This window comes from Anolis carolinensis, unplaced genomic scaffold, assembly GCF_035594765.1.
Source record: "Anolis carolinensis isolate JA03-04 unplaced genomic scaffold, rAnoCar3.1.pri scaffold_11, whole genome shotgun sequence".
Classification (NCBI taxonomy): domain Eukaryota; kingdom Metazoa; phylum Chordata; class Lepidosauria; order Squamata; family Dactyloidae; genus Anolis; species Anolis carolinensis.
In genome coordinates, this window is record NW_026943822.1 from 14,100,626 (window position 1) to 14,123,777 (window position 23,152).

The window sequence follows — 23,152 nt, forward strand, 5'->3', positions numbered from 1 at the left end:
GATCATGGAACCTAATCCCAGCGATAAGTGAGGGAACACTGTACCTTCATTTTTTATCAACAGAGAAAGCAGCAAATTCACGAATGGGCCTCATTTGAGAGGATCTGATCCCAGATTATCATAGAATGGAAAATAGTAAACTTTTGCCTATGTGGCTTTGTCTCTGCATGTGCCCCTCCCTTCCTGTGAGCTGGTGCCTTTCTCCAGAAAGTTCCAAGACCAAAAGTTAGCTTGAAATCAACAAGTGAGGTCACAGATATCATGTTATGATTGAGCCTCGTGGCTCTGTTTCTGACAGGCGTGGGCGTAAGACTCCTCGAGAGTCGGATACTCTCGAGGAGCGAGAGAGAAAAAGACTGCGAGACATATTTGCAGCACCCTCTGACGAAGAGTCTTTCGAAGGGTTCACGGAGAGAATGGAGGAAGGGCTGGTTAGCTCAGAGGAGGATGAGATGGATTGGACTCGGGTAAGGGAGGAATTGGGGGCCACTGGCCATGATGGGACAGAAGATGAATGGGGACCTTCAGGATTAGACCCATGGCTTAGCTGGAGGGATGGGACGGGATCCACAGCTGGAGATGCTGTTGGGCGTAGTCAGAGGTGTTCCAGCTCTGACGAGGAAAGTGATGAGGAAACGCCCGGGTTAAGGAGGACAGCTGACAGTGATGAAGATTTGTAACTGGCATAAAATGGGGCTTGGGAGCAATTGCAAATTGCGTCGGGCAAGGTAATCTGGGCAAACGCTTGGGATCCGTGTGTGTGTGGGACGCTTCCCTGAAGACTTGTGTGCTTTCCTGTGCTGTGACGTAAGTTGATTGAAATCCAGGGTCAGACGGCGGGAGGGATTGTGTGGGCATTTGTTTGTGCAAACCTGTGCTTACTCTTATTAGCTTGACCTTCCGTCGTCTTTCTGACGGACGCCATCTCCTGCTTTGAGAACCCGGACTGAACTGACCACGGCTTGTCTTCCCCCCTTCTTGGACTTGGAAAAACTACAAACGTCTGCTTCTGGCTTTGATTTACGGAACGGAACTGGTCTACTCTACTTCTACAATCCTTGGCTGAATTGCTCGTGTTGGAGATCCTGTCTACTGTGTGTGTGTGGGAGCGACGCAAGTTACTCTAAGCACAGTGCTGGCAGCAGAGAGGAATCTGCTGCCAATTAGTTGCATTCTTTGTATCTTTTGTTCCTTGGCTTTCGTTCTGTTAATACCTAGGCTGAAGCAAGCAGTTTGTTTTTACCCGGATTAAACTCCGGTTTAATCCGGTTTATCTTTTGAACATTTACTTTTGTCCCTTTTTGCTCCTAAAGGCAAAAACTGCCTGGCCCTTGTGTTTTTACGGGCATTTTTGAGTTCTGTAATCTAATAAACTCTGTTACTTTGAATCTTGTGGCGTTCTGTCCTTGACAGATTGCCCGACGCCCATAAAAAGTTTATTGCAGCAATAAACCCGTCAGGAAGACGATGGATGAGTTAAGAGCCAAAGTAGACCAATTGCAAACGGCCTTAAGCCAAACAGCTTTTGCTGTGAAAGGACATGTTTTGACTCCTGAACGCTTTGACGGAACCAGGTGCAAGTTGCCAACCTTTTTGGCACAAGTGGAGCTTTATTTTTCTCAGCTCAGTGCTCATGCTTTTCCTACTGACACTAGCAAGGTGGCTTTTATTTTGAGTTTGTTGACCGGTCCCGCAGGACAATGGGCCACTAATTTAATTTTGGGAAATGACCCAGTCAAGGACAATTTGAATAATTTCAAAAGGTTGTTAACTGATACTTTTGGGGATCCTCTCCGCACGGAGAACGCTGGGTGGGCTCTGTATCGGTTGAAACAGGGAAAGGGGACTGTTTTGGATTACTTAAATAAGTTTAACCTGTATCGCCACCAGCTGGATTGGGGGGAAGATGCATTCATGCTTTTATTTACTGCCGGGTTAAGTGATATGCTCCAGGATGAATTAGCACGCTTGGAGCCGGCTGAAAGCTGGGACGCCCTAGTAGCTAAGGTGTTGCGTTTAGACGCAAGGTTCGAGGCTCGTAAACACTCAAAAGCAATGTGTGCGCCACCTATGCATGTAACCAGGGCACCTGTGGTGATGGGGGAAGAGCCCATGGAGCTTGGGGTCTTTAAAAAACTGTCTACAGAGGAAAAGAGCCGTAGGAGGCAGCTGGGCTTGTGTTTGTACTGTGGGAATGCTGGGCATTTTGCCAAAAATTGTAATGTGAAACCTTCCCAGCTTTCGGGAAAAGGCCAGCCCTAGTGCGACGTGAGTCCAACGCACTAGGGCTCCTCAAGCAGTCAACTGAGGGGAGGAAGCATGTTTTCGTACCCATTACATTATCTGTTGGGGGAAGGGAACTTGTTTCTACTCTGGCACTGCTGGACTCAGGAGCTACGGTCTCCTATGTAGATATTGAGTTTGCTAAGAAGCATGGCATTCCTAGAGTGCGCAAGGCATGCGACGTGTGGGTGGAGGGAGCAGATGGGAGACTGCTGGAGACTGGGGTGGTTAACCAGGAAACCTCAGCAGTAACGTGGGAGGTGCAGGGAGTAACGGGAACGTTTGTGTGGGATATTACGAGCTTGCCTAGATATGATGTGATCCTGGGGATGGATTGGCTAGCTGTAGTAAACCCACAAGTGGATTGGGCAACACGTAAAGTGATCTTAAAGAGGCAGGATTGTTGCACTCTAAACGTTACTCATGCTGATATGGAGGGAGTGCCTGCTGAGTATGGGGAGTTCTCTGATGTATTTTGTAAAAGAGAAGCGGACAAATTACCACCGCACAGGCCATATGATTGCGCCATCAAGTTGGCAGAAGGTGCGAAACTGCCAGCAGGGAGGCTGTATGCCTTGACTGTACCGGAAAGGCAAGCTTTGCGGGAGTTTTTAGATGACAATTTAGCCAAGGGGTTTATTCGCCCATCTAGTTCTCCAACTGCGGCACCAGTATTCTTTGTAGCCAAAAAGACTGGGGAACTTAGGCTGGTCTGCGACTATCGGATCCTAAACAAATACACCATTCGGGATAGGTACCCGCTCCCTTTAATCTCGGAACTGTTATCAAGGGTGCAAGGGGCTAAGGTCTTTACCAAGCTTGACCTGCGGGGGGCCTATAACTTAATCCGTATACGGGAAGGGGATGAATGGAAGACGGCATTTAACACGTGTTTCGGATGCCACGAGTTCCGAGTCATGCCTTTTGGGCTTTGTAATGCTCCTGCGGTCTTCCAGAGGTTCATGAACGATGTGTTCAGGGACCTAATTGACCAATTTTTAGTGATTTATTTGGATGATATCTTGATTTTTTCTAAGGACGAAAAAGAACATCGTCAACATGTCAAGCAGGTTCTGCACCGACTGCGGGCTAATGGGCTTTTCGCCAAGGCTTCCAAATGCGTCTTTCATGTGCCTGAAGTGGAGTTCCTAGGTCATGTAGTGTCAGGTAGGGAACTTAAAATGGACCCACATAAGGTTGACGCCGTCAACTCATGGCAGGAGCTGAAAACTAAGAAGGATGTACAAAGGTTCTTAGGTTTTGCTAATTACTACCGGGAGTTTATTCCGAATTTTGCAAAGCTCACGGTACCTTTGACGCAGCTTCTGCGCAAGAAACAGCCATTTGTGTGGGGGCGGGAAGCTCACGAGGCGTTTCTACAACTTAAGTCTAGTTTTCAATCAGACAACATACTAACCCATCCTGATGTTGACAAACCGTTCGTGGTAGAAGCGGACGCTTCTAGCTACGCGTTGGGGGCTGTATTGTCTCAGAAGGATTCCTCAGGGACCTTGCGTCCCTGTGGATTTTACTCGCGGCAACTAACACCCTTCGAGCAGAACTATACCATATGGGAGAAGGAGTTGTTGGCGATTAAGGTGGCGTTTGAGGTGTGGCGGCACTGGCTTGAAGGGGCACGGCACCAGATCGTGGTCAGATCTGATCACAAGAATTTAGAGCACTTGCAAACAGCAAAGAAGTTAAACCAGCGTCAAATCCGATGGGCTTTGTTTTTCTCCAGGTTTAACTTCAAGGTGCAGTTCGTAGAGGGGAAGGCAAACTTGCGGGCCGATGCTTTATCCCGCAAGCCGGAGTTTAAGACCAATGAGCAGGTTGTATGTCAGACCATCTTGCCTACTGCCTCTCTGTGTGTTGTAGATAATGAGCTCGGGTTACATGACCAGATCCTTGAGGCTCAGAGGGATGATGTGTGGACACAGGAGCAACTGATGCTGCTCTCAGCAGGTAATCGTACCATACTGCCGCATCTACAAGATCAAGACGGAGTATTGGTACGCAGGGGGCAGGTCTACGTACCAGTGGGGGCCCTCAGGTTGGAGGTGATTAGAGCCCACCATGACGAACCCATGGCTGGGCACTTTGGCAGATTCAAGACCGTGCAGCTCATTACCAGGAGCTATTGGTGGCCAAAGATGCGGCAAGACATTCTGCGCTTTTGTGACAGCTGCGCCGTTTGCCAGCAGAGTAAGACGCCTGTTGGGCGCCCTAGAGGGTTGTTGTCGTCTTTACCTGTTCCGGACAGGCCATGGCAAATCATTTCCATGGATTTCATTTCAGATTTGCCTAAGTCTGGGGGTTATACTTGTATTTGGGTGGTGGTGGATTTATTTAGTAAACTGGCTCATTTTATTCCTTGTTCAACCATTCCGGCGGCCCCTACGTTGGCCTTACTATTTACTAAGCACATCTATCGTTTGCACGGAGCACCCGAGGTGATTATTTCAGATAGGGCTCCGCAATTTGTGTCACGCTTTTGGAAACATTTCCATGAGTGCTTGGGGACTAAGTTAAACGTTTCTTCAGCCTTTCATCCGCAAACGGATGGACAGTCGGAACGGGTTAATGGGCTCTTAGAGCAATATCTGCGTTGTTTTTGTTTAGATCAACCCACGGCTTGGGTGAAGTGGCTACCGGTGGCGGAATTTGCTTACAACAATGCGGTGCACACATCTAGTCAGCATACGCCGTTTGAGCTAACTTATGGTTTTCACCCACGGGGAGGTGTGGCGCCGTCGACCAATGTGGTCTCTTCGGACCCTGTGTACCGCTCTACGGAAATGGCTGCATTGCATGATGTTGCCCGTCGCTTACTGCTGGAAGCTAAGGCAACGCAGAAGACTCAGGCTGACCGCCACAGGCAGGCAGGGGAGGAGTTGGAAGAAGGGGATTTGGTGTGGTTATCTTCCAAACATATTAAACAGGCTGGGGGAAAGTTTGCGCCTCGGTATTTGGGTCCCTTTCCTATCGTTAAAAAGATTTCTTCTGTTGCGTTTCGTTTGCGTTTACCGTCTAGTTTAAAGGTCCATCCAGTCTTTCATCGTTCGCTGTTGAAACTTGATACCTCTAGTCGTCGTGGTGCTATAGCGGAGGGTATCACTGCCACTTCTCCGCCATCGGGGGAGGAGGCCTTTGTGAGAGGGGATAGTGTTATGATTGAGCCTCGTGGCTCTGTTTCTGACAGGCGTGGGCGTAAGACTCCTCGAGAGTCGGATACTCTCGAGGAGCGAGAGAGAAAAAGACTGCGAGACATATTTGCAGCACCCTCTGACGAAGAGTCTTTCGAAGGGTTCACGGAGAGAATGGAGGAAGGGCTGGTTAGCTCAGAGGAGGATGAGATGGATTGGACTCGGGTAAGGGAGGAATTGGGGGCCACTGGCCATGATGGGACAGAAGATGAATGGGGACCTTCAGGATTAGACCCATGGCTTAGCTGGAGGGATGGGACGGGATCCACAGCTGGAGATGCTGTTGGGCGTAGTCAGAGGTGTTCCAGCTCTGACGAGGAAAGTGATGAGGAAACGCCCGGGTTAAGGAGGACAGCTGACAGTGATGAAGATTTGTAACTGGCATAAAATGGGGCTTGGGAGCAATTGCAAATTGCGTCGGGCAAGGTAATCTGGGCAAACGCTTGGGATCCGTGTGTGTGTGGGACGCTTCCCTGAAGACTTGTGTGCTTTCCTGTGCTGTGACGTAAGTTGATTGAAATCCAGGGTCAGACGGCGGGAGGGATTGTGTGGGCATTTGTTTGTGCAAACCTGTGCTTACTCTTATTAGCTTGACCTTCCGTCGTCTTTCTGACGGACGCCATCTCCTGCTTTGAGAACCCGGACTGAACTGACCACGGCTTGTCTTCCCCCCTTCTTGGACTTGGAAAAACTACAAACGTCTGCTTCTGGCTTTGATTTACGGAACGGAACTGGTCTACTCTACTTCTACAATCCTTGGCTGAATTGCTCGTGTTGGAGATCCTGTCTACTGTGTGTGTGTGGGAGCGACGCAAGTTACTCTAAGCACAGTGCTGGCAGCAGAGAGGAATCTGCTGCCAATTAGTTGCATTCTTTGTATCTTTTGTTCCTTGGCTTTCGTTCTGTTAATACCTAGGCTGAAGCAAGCAGTTTGTTTTTACCCGGATTAAACTCCGGTTTAATCCGGTTTATCTTTTGAACATTTACTTTTGTCCCTTTTTGCTCCTAAAGGCAAAAACTGCCTGGCCCTTGTGTTTTTACGGGCATTTTTGAGTTCTGTAATCTAATAAACTCTGTTACTTTGAATCTTGTGGCGTTCTGTCCTTGACATATCACTTATGCCAAAGAAGGTGTGGAAGGTGAGGAAGACCCTAAGCCATTGGTCAATTTTAGATAAGCCAATATATATATATATTCTTTGTTAACTGTGACACACGGGGCAGCAGCCAATTGCATGGTACGGAACCATTGAAGTGGGTGTGTATGGCTGTTCTGCCTTCTCATAGCTATGGTGAAAATAAACTTTGCTTTTTGCATCTCTCACGAGACTGGGTTTTCTGCTTGATTATCCCTCCTGAGCCAGGACCCATTGAAGGTAATTGTTTTACACTACCATAAATCTTAGTTTCTTTCTCCAAGCCATTGGCTCCTGAAATCAAGGCTTCTAAGCACTGAATGCAGTTAAAAGATATGAGTCATTGAACCAGTGTAGACAAGCCCGATAAAATAAAAATCTGAAAGTAGTGAATTCCAGCTCAGCAGCTTCGCCCCAGTTTGCTTTTTAACAGCGAGGCAAAATAAAAGTGCCGGATCAATAACACCTGCTTAGAAAGCAATTGCAGCTTTGAGTCCGATGTTGTTCCCCACCTGTTTATATGTACTTGCCAAGATGAACAGGACAGAGGAAGAAAAAATATGAGACATCTAGCCACATCCTACACTTCTGGGTTACAAGTGTTCTAATGTGTAGAAAGAACACTGACCTCATTAAATATTTAGAGAAAGAAAACTGACCTCATTTGAGTTTTCTGGCAGTTCAGCTTGCTTTTTATTTAAATGTCTACCATTATTCAGTACAAACACAGCATACGATATGAGTAGGGGCCGGGCTGTGGCGCAGGCTGGTAAACAGCTGCAATAAATCACTCTGACCATGAGGTCATGAGTTCGAGGCCAGCCCGTGGCGGGGTGAGCACCTGTCAATTAAAAATAAAAAATAGCCCCTGCTTGTTGCTGACCTAGCAACCCGAAAGATAGTTGCATCTATCAAGTAGGAAATAAGGTACCACTTATTAAAAAAGTGGGGAAGCAAGTTTAACTAATTTACGACCTGGAATGAGGAAGTGCCGTCACAGTGGATGATGAAGCAGCTGCTCCTGCCTGTGGCCAGAATCGAAATCCCCTCAGAAGAAGGTTAAATTGCCTCTGCGTCTGTCTGTCTCGGTCTCTGTTTGATGTGTTTATGGGCATTGAATGTTTGCCCTATGTGTGTATAATGTGATCCGCCCTGAGTCCCCTTCGAGGTGAGAAAGAAGGGCGGAATATAAATACTGTAAATAAAATAAATAAATACTTCTAAAAAAAATGTGGCCGGCTATCCCAAATCAGTATTTCTTGAGAACGAAAATCCCCAAATGTACATGCAGAGCCCCTCTGGCCTGCAAAATCTCCTTTTCCCACCCTGAAAAATCCTTTCCTCCTATAATGTCTCTCCCAATAAATGCTGTGAAGGTTTTGCTCCGCTCAAAGAAAAGTCTAAACCAGGCATGGGCAAACTTTGGCCGTCTGGGTGTTTTGGGCTTCAACTCCCACAATTCCTAACAGCCTTTCGGCTGTTAGGAATTGTGTGAGTTGAAGTCCAAAACACCCAGACGGCCAAAGTTTGCCCATGCCTGGACCATTCACGTCTTTAAGGATAATCACCAGCACTTTGAATAGCATTAGGAAATTAAACTAGTAACTGGTGCAGTTGTTGTAACATGGCTCTAAAACGGACACACCTTGGCTTGTCCCTCTTTGTTTACAACACGTTCCAAGACTATCCCTTCCAACTACCCTGTTTTCCTGAAAACAAGACAGTGTCTTATATTAATTTTTGCTCCCAAAGAGGCACTAGGTCTTATTTTCAGGGGATGTCTTATTTTTCCAAAAAGAAGAATTCACATTTATGGTTGAATTTTTTAAAAATTTCTATATTATATTTTATCGCTATACTGTTTTTAAATTACTGTTTTAAATATCTGTTCGTATGTAAATTTATGTTGTTGTTGGGCTTATCCCTGTGTAAGCTGCCCTGAGTCCCTTCTGGGAGATGGAGGTGGGATACAAGAATAAAGTTATTATAATATTATTATTATTATTTCTTGTTACTACCTTTATTTCCATGTACAACAATCTATGGCATGTACATTTACCGATCCTGCATGCTTCCAAACAAAAACTTTGCTAGGTCTTACTTTCGGGGGAGGTCTTATATTTAGCAATTCAGCAAAACCTCTACTAGGTCTTATTTTCTGGGGATGTCTTATTTTAGGGGAAACAGGGTAGCATGTTGACGGCCACGGTAACTAGGGTATTCTAGGTATTGTACTCCAAAAAGGGAACTGTTACAATCTCTGTCAGACCGAAGCCTGGATTTAGGATTGTAGGCTGAAAACAGCTCCGGCTTGATTGTGTATTTCAAGCCAACGTTGCGGATCACACAATCAAGTCAAAAGCAATACGCAAGGAAATACTCTCATCTTCAGAACAGGGAGGAGGGTCCAAATTCTGGGAGCATCTCCCAAGAAAGCCCCTTCAATTGTCCCCACCAAGCAACCTGGCAAGGTGGTAGGATACAGAGAAGGACATCTTCGGACAATCTGAAATGGTCTCATACATTCAGTATCCACATGGGCAATCTTAAATACTCTAGCTACTTCGTTCTGGACCAATGGAAATTTCTGAATATCTGTTGTAGCTCAGCAACAGTCACAACAGCCTGTAGAGCCCAGTTTAGGCCAATGGAGACTCCACCACAGACATCAGAAGAGCTGCAAGGCCAAGAACAAGCCATGTGAGTCAAGACAAAGATCCACCCAGAGGAAAGGTGTTCTTACCATACATCAAGGGAACCACTGACTGCATAGGCAAACTAATGAAGAAGCACAACCTACAAACTATCTACAGACCCACAAAGAAAATCCAACAAATGCTACGGTCAGCGAAGGACAAGAGGGATCCTCTCTCTTCTGCAGGAGTCTACCGGATACCATGCAGCTGTGGACAAGTCTACATAGGGACCACCAAATGCAGCAATGCCCAAACAAGAGTCAAAGAACATGAAAGGCACTGCAGACTAATTCAACCAGAGAAATCAGCCATAGCAGAGCACTTGATGAACCAGCCTGGACACACGATATTATTTGAGAACACAGAAATGCTGGACCACTCCAACAACTATCATGTCAGACTACACAGAGAAGCCATTGAAATCCACAAGCATGTGGACAACTTCAACAGAAAGGAAGAAACCATGAAAATGAACAAAATCTGGCTACCAGTATTACAAAACTCTAAAATCAAAACAATAGATGGGAACCAACACTCTGAGGGCAGAGGACAGCTAATGACTGAACAAAGGATGCCCTCAGGCAAGAGACAAAACCTTTCCAATGCTAATTAGTTAATTAATTAATGCTGAAACATTAATGCTGGCTTCCCAGTGACAAAGGACTCTTGCAACACCCTGGACTCTACACTGATATATTCTTTCCTTTCCTTACATAGTTTATCCATACCTCACAACCTGAGGATGCCTGCCATAGATGTGGGCGAAACGTCAGGAGAGAATACTTCTGGAACATGGCCACACAGCCCGAAAGACATACAACAACCCTATCTTTGGAATGTCTTGCTTTTGGATTTACAAGAGACAATTGATTGCTGACTGTTTGGATTCTACACCTTATTTCCCTGCTTTTTATGGTGTGTTTTTGCAATAAACTGTTTGCCTTTAGTCTGGACTCTTGTGTGGTGCTATCTATGGTCATAAGGAGCTTCAGGCCTGGGGTGCAACAATATCCTTCAGAGATAGACCTACATATATCGCACATCCATTCCGGAGGAAACAAAGGGATGTGTCAGTTTGACTAGGTCCCACTTTTAAAGGAAGAGGCATAGCTCACCCACATGCAAAAGGCACACATTCACACAAAGTGCGTCAAAGTAAAACATCAATCAATTCTAACTGCAATGCTTCTGGTACACCAAGAGCAAAAGAGAGGAAAATTTAGGTTTTATGGTTACAAATGTTAAAGCTATCACACTTCATACACACACATTACCCTCAGCGGGGAGAAAAAAACTAGTTGTCAATTTTAAGTCATTCCAGAACTCAGCTCACCCAGCAAAATACCTTGTGAAAGACAAGCATTTGTATAGCTGAAAATCATTGACAGCGTTTCTGAAAAGCATAACTCAAAGCCATTTTGGCTCTGGCTGCATTTGCGTCACTCCAAGAGAACTGTTTGGAAGAACCTGAGCTGCAAGGACAGACCCAGCCCAAGAAAATTCAAATGCCAGATGACTTGGCAGGGTATAGAAATCTTTACAAAGAGTCAGGAGAATGCATCTGCAGCTTATATATACTCAGGGTGGGTGGAGGGAAATGACAGACTTACATTGGCTCTTCAGACACAGTCCTGATCTCCTCCACTTCGTGCGCTTGCTTGAACCAAGGGACCTTCGCTTCAACAGGGCTCTTCTCTGGAAAAGGGAAAGGCACATACAGTGGATACAAAATATTTTAGCCCCAACAGTCCAATGCGCAGAGCACAGGAAATAAATAAGACGGATTTAAACTCTTCATACAACAAAGCAAATGTGATATAATACATACCACTAAAATCATCATGATTGGAATGTGGCATTAGATATAACCTATTTCATAGAAACAGGCCAAACAGGAATGGAGAGAGAGGAGCACTATATAATAATAATAATAATAATAATAATAATAATAATAATAATAATAACATCAACAACAACAACAACAACAAGGAGCAAGCCATCAGAACAAATGCAATTAAGGCCAAGATCAAAAAATCAGCTGATGACCCCAAATGCAGACTGTGCAAGGAAACTGACGAAACCATTGATCATATCCTCAGCTGCTGTAAGAAAATCGCACAGACAGACTACAAACAGAGGCACAACCATGTGGCCCAAATGATTCATTGGAACTTATGCCTCAAGTACCACCTTCCAGCAGCAAAGAACTGGTGGGATCACAAACCTGCAAAAGTATTGGAAAATGAGCACGCAAAGATACTGTGGGACTTCCAAATCCAGACTGACAAAGTTCTGGAACACAACACACCAGACATCACAGTTGTGGAAAAGAAAAAGGTTTGGATCATTGATGTCGCCATCCCAGGTGACAGTCGCATTGACGAAAAACAACAGGAAAAACTCAGCCACTATCAGGACCTCAAGATCGAACTTCAAAGACTCTGGTAGAAACCAGTGCAGTGGTCCCGGTGGTGATCGGTACTTTGGGTGCCATGCCAAAAGATCTCAGCCGGCATTTGGAAACAACAGCCATTGACAAAATCACAATCTGCCAACTGCAAAAGGCCACCCTACTGGGATCTGCACACATCATCTGAAAATACATCACACAGTCCTAGACACTTGGGAAGTGTTCAACTTGTGATTTTGTGATACAAAATTCAGCATATCTATCTTGTTTGCTGTGTCATAATAAAATAATAATAATTAAAAAATAAAAAATAAAAACTTTATTTATATATCGCTCTATCTCCCCGAAGGGACTCAGGGCGTTTTCCAGAGAGTACAAATACAAATACAAAACAACTTCCATTAAATTAAAAAAAAATACATCATAGATAAAACACAGCAATTTCAATTAAAAAACATGAATGCGAAAATATTCATGGCTTAAATCTAGGTAAACACTTAAGGCTGAGAGAAGTGTGAGTGCTGCAACTGGGTACCTTGATTAGCATTGAATAGTCTTGCAGCTTCAAACCTGGCTGCTTCCTGCCTGGGGGAATCCTTTGTTGGGAGGTATTAGCTGGCCCTGATTGCTTCCTCTCTTGAATTCCCCTGTGTTCTTTATTTACTGTCCTTTATTTACTTTATTTACTTACTACTACTTTATTTACTACACAGAGAAGCCATTGAAACCCACAAGCACGTGGACAATTTCAACAAAAAGTAGGAAACCATGAGAATGAACAAAATCTGCCTAAAATCAGGACAATAAAAAAGAACAACAAATTGGAGAGCTTCCTAAACTAATAAAATGAATTTCAACAGGTCCAAAATTATACAGAAATAATGAAATGAAGGAGTATGTATAACATGGGTGACGCCTGGCTTGACAACAGTATGTGTGAAAGGGATCTAGGAGTCTTGGTGTGCATTTACACTGAAGATTTAATGCAGTTTGACACCACTTTGATGTAAGGGTTTCCAATGGACACAGCTCAGTCAATACGAATCAGTAAGCACATTGAAGTTACCTTTGGGCTTGTAACAAGGAACGGGCACAATACACTCTTCTTTGATGTGCAGCTTAAGTTGTGGGTTGCAGCCACCAGTGTGCTGTCCACGATGGTCAATGCACAACACTACTCGATAACGTAATCCTCGGCCACATGTCACAGTACACTACAGGAAAGGATCCAGCCAGACAAAAAGAATTAAAAGAGGTGTCTGTGAGGAGCTCATGCAGAAGTTTAAGATGCATTAGATACATATCATTTCCTTGATTTAGCAAACATGCAACTTTGTTATTTCATCATATCGCTAGTTTGATATGACCTGTTTCTGAGAAAACCATGTTGGCTCTTGGCAATTACAACCTTCTTTTTCAAGTACTCAAAGAAGAACAGTTTTAGCTAGTCCAGAACCATTAAATTCCAACTCATTTATGATTTCTCTTTAGGTGGCTCTCACTTTTCTTTCTTGCTGGAAGTCTTTGGAGTTTCACATTCAGTATATGAAATACTGCCGTCCATCACCAACCCCATCCTCCTTGAAAAATAAAAACTTAACTTCTTTTCCAGACAGCTTACCTGTGACCATTCCAAAGCTACCCATTTAGGGCAATCGTACAGGTTGCAGGCTTGCATGGTTTTTGGTTTGGGGGCATACATGCATTTCCACTCCTCAACTTGCAAGACCTCTCCATGCATGGTCTCCTCCACACACACAAAACTTCTCCTCTGAATCCCACCTCCACATGAAACAGAACATGAAGTCCATGGGTTGTGTTCCCAGCTGGGTGGATGAGAAAATGTATAATAATAATAATAATAATAATAATAATAATAATAATAACAATTCTCAGAATAATAAAAATAATAAATAAAAATAAAAATAAATAAAAATAAATGAATAAAAATTCTCAAAAGCAAGCTCAATGGAGGCAACACCATCAAGGCCATAAACACCTGGGCCATACCTGTTATAAGATATACTGCTGGCATCATAAACTGGACACAAGTGGAACTGGACAATTTGGACAGAAAAACAAGAAAACTCATGACCATTCATCATTCCCTGCACCCTCGCAGTGATGTTGACCGGCTATATCTGCCTAGAAGATCAGGGGGCAGAGAACTCTTGCAAGTAAAACAAGCAGTCAAAGAAGAAGAACATGCCCTGACAGAATATGTAAAGCAAAGTGAAGAACCGGCTTTGATTGAAGTCAAAAATCAGAAACTCCTCAAAACACAGCAGACAAACAATCAGTACAAGAAAACCGCACTACAAACTAGAGCTGACAGCTGGCACAACAAAACATTGCATGGAAAGTTCCTTGACAAAACTGAAGGAAAAGCTGATAAAGAGAAGACCTGGCTCTGGCTCACAAATGGGACCCTGAAGAAGGAGACAGAAGGCCTGATCCTTGCAGCCCAGGAGCAAGCCATCAGAACAAAGGCAATTCAGGCCAAGATCGAAAAATCAACTGATGACCCAAAATGCAGACTGTGCAAGGAAACCGTCGAAACCATTGATCATCTCTTCAGCTGCTGTAAGAAAATCGCACAGACAGACTACAAACAGAGGCACAACTATGTGGCCCAAATGATCCATTGGAAGTTATGCCTCAAGTACCACCTGCCAGCAGCAAAGAACTGGTGGGATCACAAACCTGCAAAAGTATTGGAAAATGAGCACGCAAAGATACTGTGGGACTTCCAAATCCAGACTGACAAAGTTCTGGAACACAACACACCAGACATCACAGTTGTGGAAAAGAACAAGGTTTGGATCATTGATGTCGCCATCCCAGGTGACAGTCGCATTGATGAAAAGCAACAGGAAAAACTCAGCCGCTATCAGGACCTCAAGATTGAACTTCAAAGACTCTGGCAGAAACCAGTGCAGGTGGTCCCGGTGGTGATGGGCACACTGGGTGCCGTGCCAAAAGATCTCAGCCGGCATTTGGAAACTATAGGCATTGACAAAATTACGATCTGTCAGCTGCAAAAGGCCACCCTGCTGGGATCTGCACGCATCATCCGAAAATACATCACACAGTCCTAGACACTTGGGAAGTGTTCGACTTGTGATTTTGTGATACGAAATCCAGCATATATATCTCATTTGTTGTGTCATATCATGTCTTTATATCAATAATAATAATAATAATAATAATAATAATAATAATTTATTTACCCTTCTCCCTGAGGGGACTCAGAGCAGATTACAGCATATAAACAGATACAGGCAAACATTCGGTGCCTTGTTACAATGAAATACAATGAGACACCAACACACAGACAAAGGCAAAGGCTTCTCCTTTCATTTCCAGTTCTGGAGACAGTGCTCATCTCTGGCTCTGGAGAGGTGCTTTTCTCCATTTCCAAGCCAAGGAGCCTGCGTTATCCATAGACACCTCCTGGTCATGTGGCCGGCATGACTGCTTGGAGCATCTTTTTGCCTTTTCCCAATGAAGCGATACCTATTTATCTACTCACATTTGCATGTTTTCGAACTGCTAGGTTGGCAGGAGCTAGGACTAACAGTTGGAGCTCACCCTGTCCCACAAATTTGAACTGCCAACCTTCAGGTCAGCAGTTCAGCATCACAGACCCCCAACAATAATTAGATAATAAATCCATCTTTTATTTGTTTTATACATGCAAACCGAGATGAAAACAACAGACTATTGTCAATATTCTTGGCCAGGCTATTTTTCTCAATGTAAAGGGTCTTCCACCATCCTATTCCACCTGCAATCTGGGAGTGATAAAAATGTTCTATTCAAGAAACTTTTATTTACTTATTTTGTAAACATGTGTATTTTGTAATGGCTGTTTACAAGCTTTGACAATCCTGCTTGGCATGGTACAGATGTTTGAGGTGATACGTATGAAGCACTTTGAAGACTTTAAAGCATTATCAGGATGTAATGAACATTTAACTGTCCAATGCCATTAGTGGTGTATAGACTGGTGACTGCCATAATCCAAGGCACTGCATGACATGCAAGTCTTGGAAGTGTTTATAGCATACATTTCTACAGCTGTTTTTCTTTCTCTTGTTAATATAAAAATAGGCTCCACGTCTAAAGTTCCCAAGAGCACGTTCCAGGTGGGACAAAAAGGTCTGTAGGCAAATCAGTGCAAGAAATGCTTTCCAGAGTTGGAGCCTGTCAAGAATGGTTTCGTCAACACTCTAGCAAGCCAGAAATGCATGGATGCATTCCAAAATATTTCTTTTTTTTTCCCAATATAATTTTTATCTGTTTCTTGTGAGTACAGATACAACAAAAGTGGGTGAACAAAATGTGAGGCAGGGAAGGGAGGAAAAAAATAAATTAAAAAAGTGAAAAGAAAGTGAGTGCAGTTTTCCAAAATATTTCAATGTCTATGCAAACACATTTAGGTTCTCCACCTCCACATCATCCTATTTATTTAATAGATATTTATTTAATAACCGATATTTATTTAAAAACAATGGTGATGCAAGCAGTCCATCATTGCCATCTATGCCAAATAGTTTTTAGTCTGTTTTGGTAAATAGGTGCTTATATGAATTTTGGTACAAAATTCCAAATACAATCTATATATATAAAAGGGTAATGAAATTTCGGCCTAGGACAAAACAACAAAACTACACATCCCAGAAACACTAAACTTGGCAGCACAACCCCTCATCCATGCCTCTACGTTCACACAAAAAAAAAGAAAAAGAAAAATAAAGTCCTAATTAGAGGGAGAGGAATAATTGTTTTTATCCAATTGCTGCCAGTTAGAAGGCTAAGCTCCACCCACTTGGTCTCCTAGCAACCCACTCAGCCCAGGGGACAGGCAGAGTTAGGCCTCACTCTGGCCTCTTCCACACTGCCTATAAAATACAGATTATCTGATTTTAACTGGATTATATGGCAGTGTAGACTCAAGGCCCTTCCACACAGCTATATAACCCATTTATAATCTTATATTATCTGCTTTGAACTGGATTATCTTGACTCCACACTGCCATATAATCCACTTAAGTGTGCATTTTATCCAGCTGTGTAGAAGGGGCCTCATGCTTCGCCACAGCAACACGTGGTTGGGCACAGCTCTTCTATATATATAAAAAGGTAATGGAATCACGGCACTGGACAAAACAACTAAACTAAACACCCCACAACCATGAAAATTGACAGCACAACCTCTCATCCATGCCTCTACGTTCATACAACAAAAAGAAAAGAAAAATTAAGTCCTAGCCACAGCAACTCGTGGTCGGGTACAGCTAGTGTATTATATTATGAGCAAAATGCTCGTTTCATCCTCGTAGAGGTCATACATACCGAGGAAGTGGCTGGAAGTGATCATAGGGCATGATTTCTTTAAACCCATCACTGTGAATTAAACAAAAAATAATTATTTACCGACATCAGAATATATTTCTCTACATGACATACAAATTAATATATAAGCATACTCTGGTCAGTTCATCTAATGTCCTTCTGAAATTCAGAGGATCTAGACCTACTATCAATGATTAAGTTCCACTGATATTGGAGGAAACAGGACAGTTTAGTTATAGGAAATGAAATCCTCTGACAGCATTTCCTATTTTCCCTTCTTTGCTATGTCTCTGGCTTTGCCAGCTGGCATTTTAATGTGAGGTTCTGGGCTAGATAACTGCGGTGTTATTTTAAGATACTTCAGGAGAGCCAGGAAACCACACCAGACAGCCCAACAGCCAGAAAGCCTGAAATGTCACCATGCAACTCAATACAGTCCGTGCACACTGCAGCAGCCTCTGGGAAATTCACAGCGACACCGTGTAGTCTTTGCACCCCAAGCATCTTTCCTTCTCATTGCATTTATTGGTTTTATAAAAGTGCATAACCCTTTGAAGCAGGTAAAAGAAGAAATCCCTGACACCTGTGTCCTGTATGAATACCAAGCTTTGAATTCAGACTGCACATAGGTCCTCATTGCACAATGGAGCATTCTAGAAGAACTGAATGGGTAGCCATTGAAATCACTGTCATTAATTTCTATAAGCCCTAGCTGAAATATATTGGACTATTGGATGTTAGGTTCATAACCTATTGGGTAGCAGAGTTTCAGGAGTGTTCCTTTAGTTTACTGAGTAATGGAAGAACACTGGGCACATAAATATCTTGTTTCTATTCAATGCTCTCAGCAGACAAAGATTCAAGTAGACTTCTTTAAAATAGTATGCTTGTTTTACTCACAACTTCATGTATTTAAATATAGAGGTACATTTCTTATCAGGTTAAGCTTTAAAACATTTCGGTTTGTATCTTTAACTTATAATCTTTAACAGTATCTTGATACGATATTGCTTTGTACAGCTTTCTTTAATACTGTAACAGTCTACTTCCAAGAAATTCAAGCCTCAACTGACTTCTAACTTCTAATATTGGCTTCTGTACTCAAACAGACTCAAGCCTCACCTGTCATCTAACTTCTGACACCCGATTCTGTACTCAAACATACTCAAGCTTCAACTTCTAACACAAGGTTCTGTACTCAAAGAGACGCAAGCCTCAACTGTCTTCTAACGTCTAACACTGGCTTTTGTACTCAAACAGGCTCAAGCCTCAGCTGTTTTCTAACTTCTAACACTGACTTCTGTGCTCAAACAGGCTCAAGCCTCAGCTGTTTTCTAACTTCTAACACTGGCTTCTGTACTCAAACAGGCTCAAGCCTCAGCTATTTTCTAACTTGTAGCACTGGCTTCTGTACTCAAACAGGCTCAAGCCTCAACTGTCTTCTAACGTCTAACACTGGCTTCTGTACTCAGGCTCAAGCCTTAGCTGTTTTCTAATTTGTAACACCAGCTTCTGCACTCAAACAGACTCAAGCCTCAACTGTCTTCTAACTTCTAACACTGACCTCTGTGCTCAAACAGACTCAAGCTTCAGCTGTTTTCTAACTTGTAACACCAGCTTCTGCACTCAAACAGGCTCAAGCCTCAGCTATTTTTTAACCTCTAACACGGACTTCTGTACTCAAACAGACTCAAGCCTCAACTGGCTTCTGCACTCAAACAGGCTCAAGCCTCAGCTGTTTTCTAACTTGTAACACCAGCTGCTGCACTCAAACAGGCTCAAGCCTCAGCTGTTTTCTAACTTGTAACACCAGTTTCTGCATTCAAACAGGCTCAAGCCTCAGCTGTTTTCTAACTTGTAACACCAGCTTCTGCACTCAAACAGGCTCAAGCCTCAGCTGTTTTCTAACCTCTGACACGGACTTCTGTACTCAAACAGACTCAAGCCTCGACTGTCTTCTAACTTCTAACACTGGTTTCAGTACTCAAGGACCCTTGCAGCCTGCATATCGTTGCACATAATAATGATGGAGATCTGATAAGTTAAAACAAAGTATTGAGCCTGCCATAACTTAAATACCAATCATCCATTTACACACACTAGGGATGCAAACCTTGAAGGACAGGGATCCATGTTGCACTCTTTCAGTTTTGGCTTTGGTTTCTTGTTTTCTGGGTAGTAATGGCACTGCTGATCTGGCACAACACGCTTTGAACGGATATCGACACACTCCGCAGAATTCAGCTGATAACCTATAGTGGGATGTGAGAGAATGTGAACCAATAGGAAATGCATTTCTTCCTTCCCAAATTCCTTTTTGCAACTGATTTGACATCCCGCCACATTTTCATTGGGGATGGGCTATAGAGAAACATACAAGGTTTAGAGGAGACAATTTGTTCAAAGCATTTCAATAAGACAATCAATGAAAGGAGAAAGCAATACAAACAGTGGGTTGCTGTGAGTTTTTCGGGCTGTATGGCCATGTTCCAGTAGCATTCACTCCTGACATTTTGCCTGAACTTTTTAAGATAGACAGGGCCACTACATTAGGCATATATGGAGAACCACTCTCAAGTAATACACCATATAAAATGAAGTACTCAACCCACCTTTCAAGTTTATACTTGACACAAGCACAACTCGATTTTTGTTGCATGGAAAATATTCACCAGCATATCCATGATAATTTAACTGGCTGCAAATGTTAGCATTCCACTTTCTCTCTCTCTCTTAATGTCTCTCTTGTAAAGCAAATCAGGAAGGACCTAATATTACACACAGCATGAATTTATAGCACATTTTTGATAAAGCGCACAGTTAGAAAGCTATAAATCCACCACTTAAAATCCACAGCTGTACACACTCCCAAGCCGCAGCCATTACTCACCTCCTCCGCATGTCACAGTGCAAGGGAAGAACTCGGTTTGTCTCCACTGATGACTTATGGGTTGATAGAAAAAGAACTGAACCACGCTGTCCTTCGGGGCTGTATACCTGGTCTAAAGAGAGTCCAGTTACAACACATTTGTATATCCCGTGGCAGCACAATACGGCTTGTTAGCATACAATTCATGCACAAAATGACATAAAAGAAAATACTATTGAACAATGTTTACTGATTTCACTTGGACTGGAGTGTGGTAGTTAAGTACAGAGGCGTTTTCCTGGCTTGGGGCGCAACAGGACCACTCTCCAACATTAGTACCAAAAGGGTTATGAATCAGTTTTTGGTCAACTTTGGATTCGGTTTGGTTCAGAAAATTGCACTGGATAGACCACATCAGCTCTAGTTTCTGATACAGAACATATGCCATCCAGTCGCCATCTGCTCACCCACAGAAAACTATGTTTTAACTGATTATGTTTTATTTTTAGGATGTATTGAATTTTATATGTTGTATGCCACTTTGAATCCCACTCACAGGAGAAAGGCAGGATAGAAGTGAATTAATAATAATTTAATAATAATAATTTGTGGAACAAATACCATCTGCCTGCAACAAAGAACTGGTGGGATCACAAGCTGGAAAAAGTTGCAGAGAATGAACATGTCAAGCTACTCTGGGACTTCCGAATTCAGACAGAGTGTTGGAGCACAATACTCCTGACCTCACGATCGTGTTAAAAGACAAAGTACGGATTGTTGATGTCGCAATCCCAGGTGACGGCAGGATTAAGGAGAAACAACCGGAAAAGCTGACACGATATGAGGATTTAAAGATCGAACTACAAAGACTCTGGCACAAACCAGTCAAAGTGGTCCCAGTGGTGATCGGCACACTGGGTGCAGTGCCTAAAGACCTTGGCCTGCACTTAAACACAATGGGCGCTGACAAAATTACCACCTGCCAGCTGCAGAAGGCCACCTTACTGGGATCTGCACGCATTATTTGCCGATACATCACACAGCCCTAGACACTTGGGAAGTGTCTGACGTGTGATCCAGTACAACAGCCAGCAGAGTGTCTGCTGTGGACTCATCTTGTTGTGTTTCAAATAATAATAATAATAATAATAATAATAATAATAATAATAATACAAAATCACGATCTGCCAACTCCAAAAGGCCACCCTGCTGGGATCTGCACGCATCATCCAAAAATACATCACACAGTCTTAGACACTTGGGAAGTGTTTGACTTGTGATTTTGTGATACGAAATCCAGCATATCTATCTTGTTTGCTGTGACATACAATTAATAATAATAATAATAATAATAATAATAATAATAATGTTTAATAAGCCTCGGTACTATAAGAGGGTTTCACGAGATCAGTCACTCTGGTTGCAATGGTGTAGTAACAGTTAGGCCGTGGACCATATTCTAGTTCTTGTGGAGCATTGGTGGTCCATGGACCACAGGTTGGGAACCACTGGTGTATACTGTAGAATTATTGCAGTTTGACACCACTTGGACTACCTTGAACCAATGCTATGAAAGGCAAGGTTTTCTAAACCAGATTCCAAGTGAATTATTAAGAACATCTTGTACCTAAATTTTAGCCATGTAGACAAGCCCCTGATGGTGCAGCATATTACACCGCTGAGGTGCTGAACTTGCTGACTGAAAAATTGGCAGTTCGAATCCTGGGAACAGAATGAGCGCCTGCTGTTAACCTTAGCTTCTACCAACATAGCAGTCCAAAAACATGCAAATGTGAGTAGATCCATAGGTATCGCTCCGGCAGGAAGGTAACGGCGCTCCATGCAGTCATGCCGGCCACATGACCTTGGAGGTGTCTACGGACAACGCCGGCTCTTCGGCTTAGAAATAGAGATGAGCACCAACCTCCAGAGTTCGACACCACTAGACTTAATGTCAGGGGAAAACTTTTACCTTTACTTAGATTAGCCCATTGGATATTTTGGATCTTTCCAAAATTTCTGAAAGATTCAGAAATGTGTGTGTAAATATGTCCAAGCATGCCGACACATACACAGCGACGTCTATTGTGTCCAGGTGGAATAGTGTCCTTTGATCCTATCCTTGTAATTCCCAGAAAGTGAAGTTAATATGCAGTCGAAATGCCTGCAGGGTGCCAATAGTTTACAATGTCTTAATACTCTTACATTTATAGACCACCTGTTACCCCCCCCCCCCCCTCCCAATACTTAACCACATTGCAAAAGTATATATTGCAGTTGCTTGGAGCAGAAAAAGGACGCTATTGTTCAGCACAATTTACTATCCGAGTTATTTAAGGTATTAAAGAAGAAGAATAGGACAGCCAATTTAAAGTGCAGAGGGGGTTTGGTCTGGCAAGATAGGAAGCCTTTGAATGAGTCCAGCTCAATCCTCAACTAATTTATTCAGAATGTAAGACTTAATGGTTTCAGTGGGAAGTTGTTAGTAAGTGAATATGCATTCGAATCATATCAGAAAGTACGTTTGTTAGCAAACTCAACAGAAAACAAGATAGTTAAGAAAGAGGAAGGACCCTTCCACACAGCAATATAACCCGGAATATCAAGGCAGATAATGCACAAGATCTGCATTGAACTGGGTTATCTGAGTCCACACTGCCATATATTCCAGTACAATGTGGATTTTATACAGCTGTGTGGAAGGAAGGGGTCTATGTTACTGAGTGAAACATGCATCTTACCTTTATGATAAAATCTGCTCCAAGGGGCCCTGGGATTTTGATTGTTTCTCTTTCCAAGCCCTTCTGAAATTCAATTGTGCTGTTTTCAATGTTGAACACTCCAGGGACTCCAAAGCTGTATTCCCCGCTGTCTCCTTGCAATGTCTTTGACTCAATCACTGAAAGGTAAGAAAGGAACACTATGGGCTATAATGAATTTTACAAGGCAAAAAGGACATTTGTTTATACAGAACACAGGTTGCAAGAAGTGACTAGCTACTACTAGCTAACTAACTAACTAACTAGCTAAGTAACTGGCTGCTACCTGCCTGAGGGATCCTTTGTTAGAAGGCGTTGGCAGGAAGCAGCCAGGCTCTGAAGCTGCAAGGCCATTCAATGTTAATCAAGCTGGTCAGTTACAACATTCACATTTTCCTCAAACAGACAAAAGTTCTTTCTCCCACCCTAGACATTC

General features: G+C 43.1%; 1 protein-coding gene across 4 annotated transcripts in view; it reads right to left on the bottom strand.

Moving 5' to 3' along the window:
- adamtsl3 (ADAMTS like 3) overlaps positions 1 to 23,152 on the bottom strand; it is a 175,000-nt gene that overhangs the window by 62,521 nt on the left and 89,327 nt on the right. For all 4 annotated transcript variants that reach the window (XR_010000987.1, XM_062963560.1, XM_062963561.1 and 1 more), the window contains 7 exons: positions 22,699 to 22,856; positions 19,979 to 20,090; positions 19,202 to 19,340; positions 17,089 to 17,139; positions 13,352 to 13,556; positions 12,797 to 12,944; positions 10,931 to 11,015 (listed from right to left, as the gene is read on the bottom strand). Coding sequence is in view for 3 of the 4 variants with exons in the window: in XM_062963560.1 (XP_062819630.1) it covers positions 10,931 to 11,015; positions 12,797 to 12,944; positions 13,352 to 13,556; positions 17,089 to 17,139; positions 19,202 to 19,340; positions 19,979 to 20,090; positions 22,699 to 22,856 (898 nt within the window). In the remaining variant the exon portion in view is untranslated. The remainder of the gene's footprint in view (positions 1 to 10,930; positions 11,016 to 12,796; positions 12,945 to 13,351; positions 13,557 to 17,088; positions 17,140 to 19,201; positions 19,341 to 19,978; positions 20,091 to 22,698; positions 22,857 to 23,152) is intronic.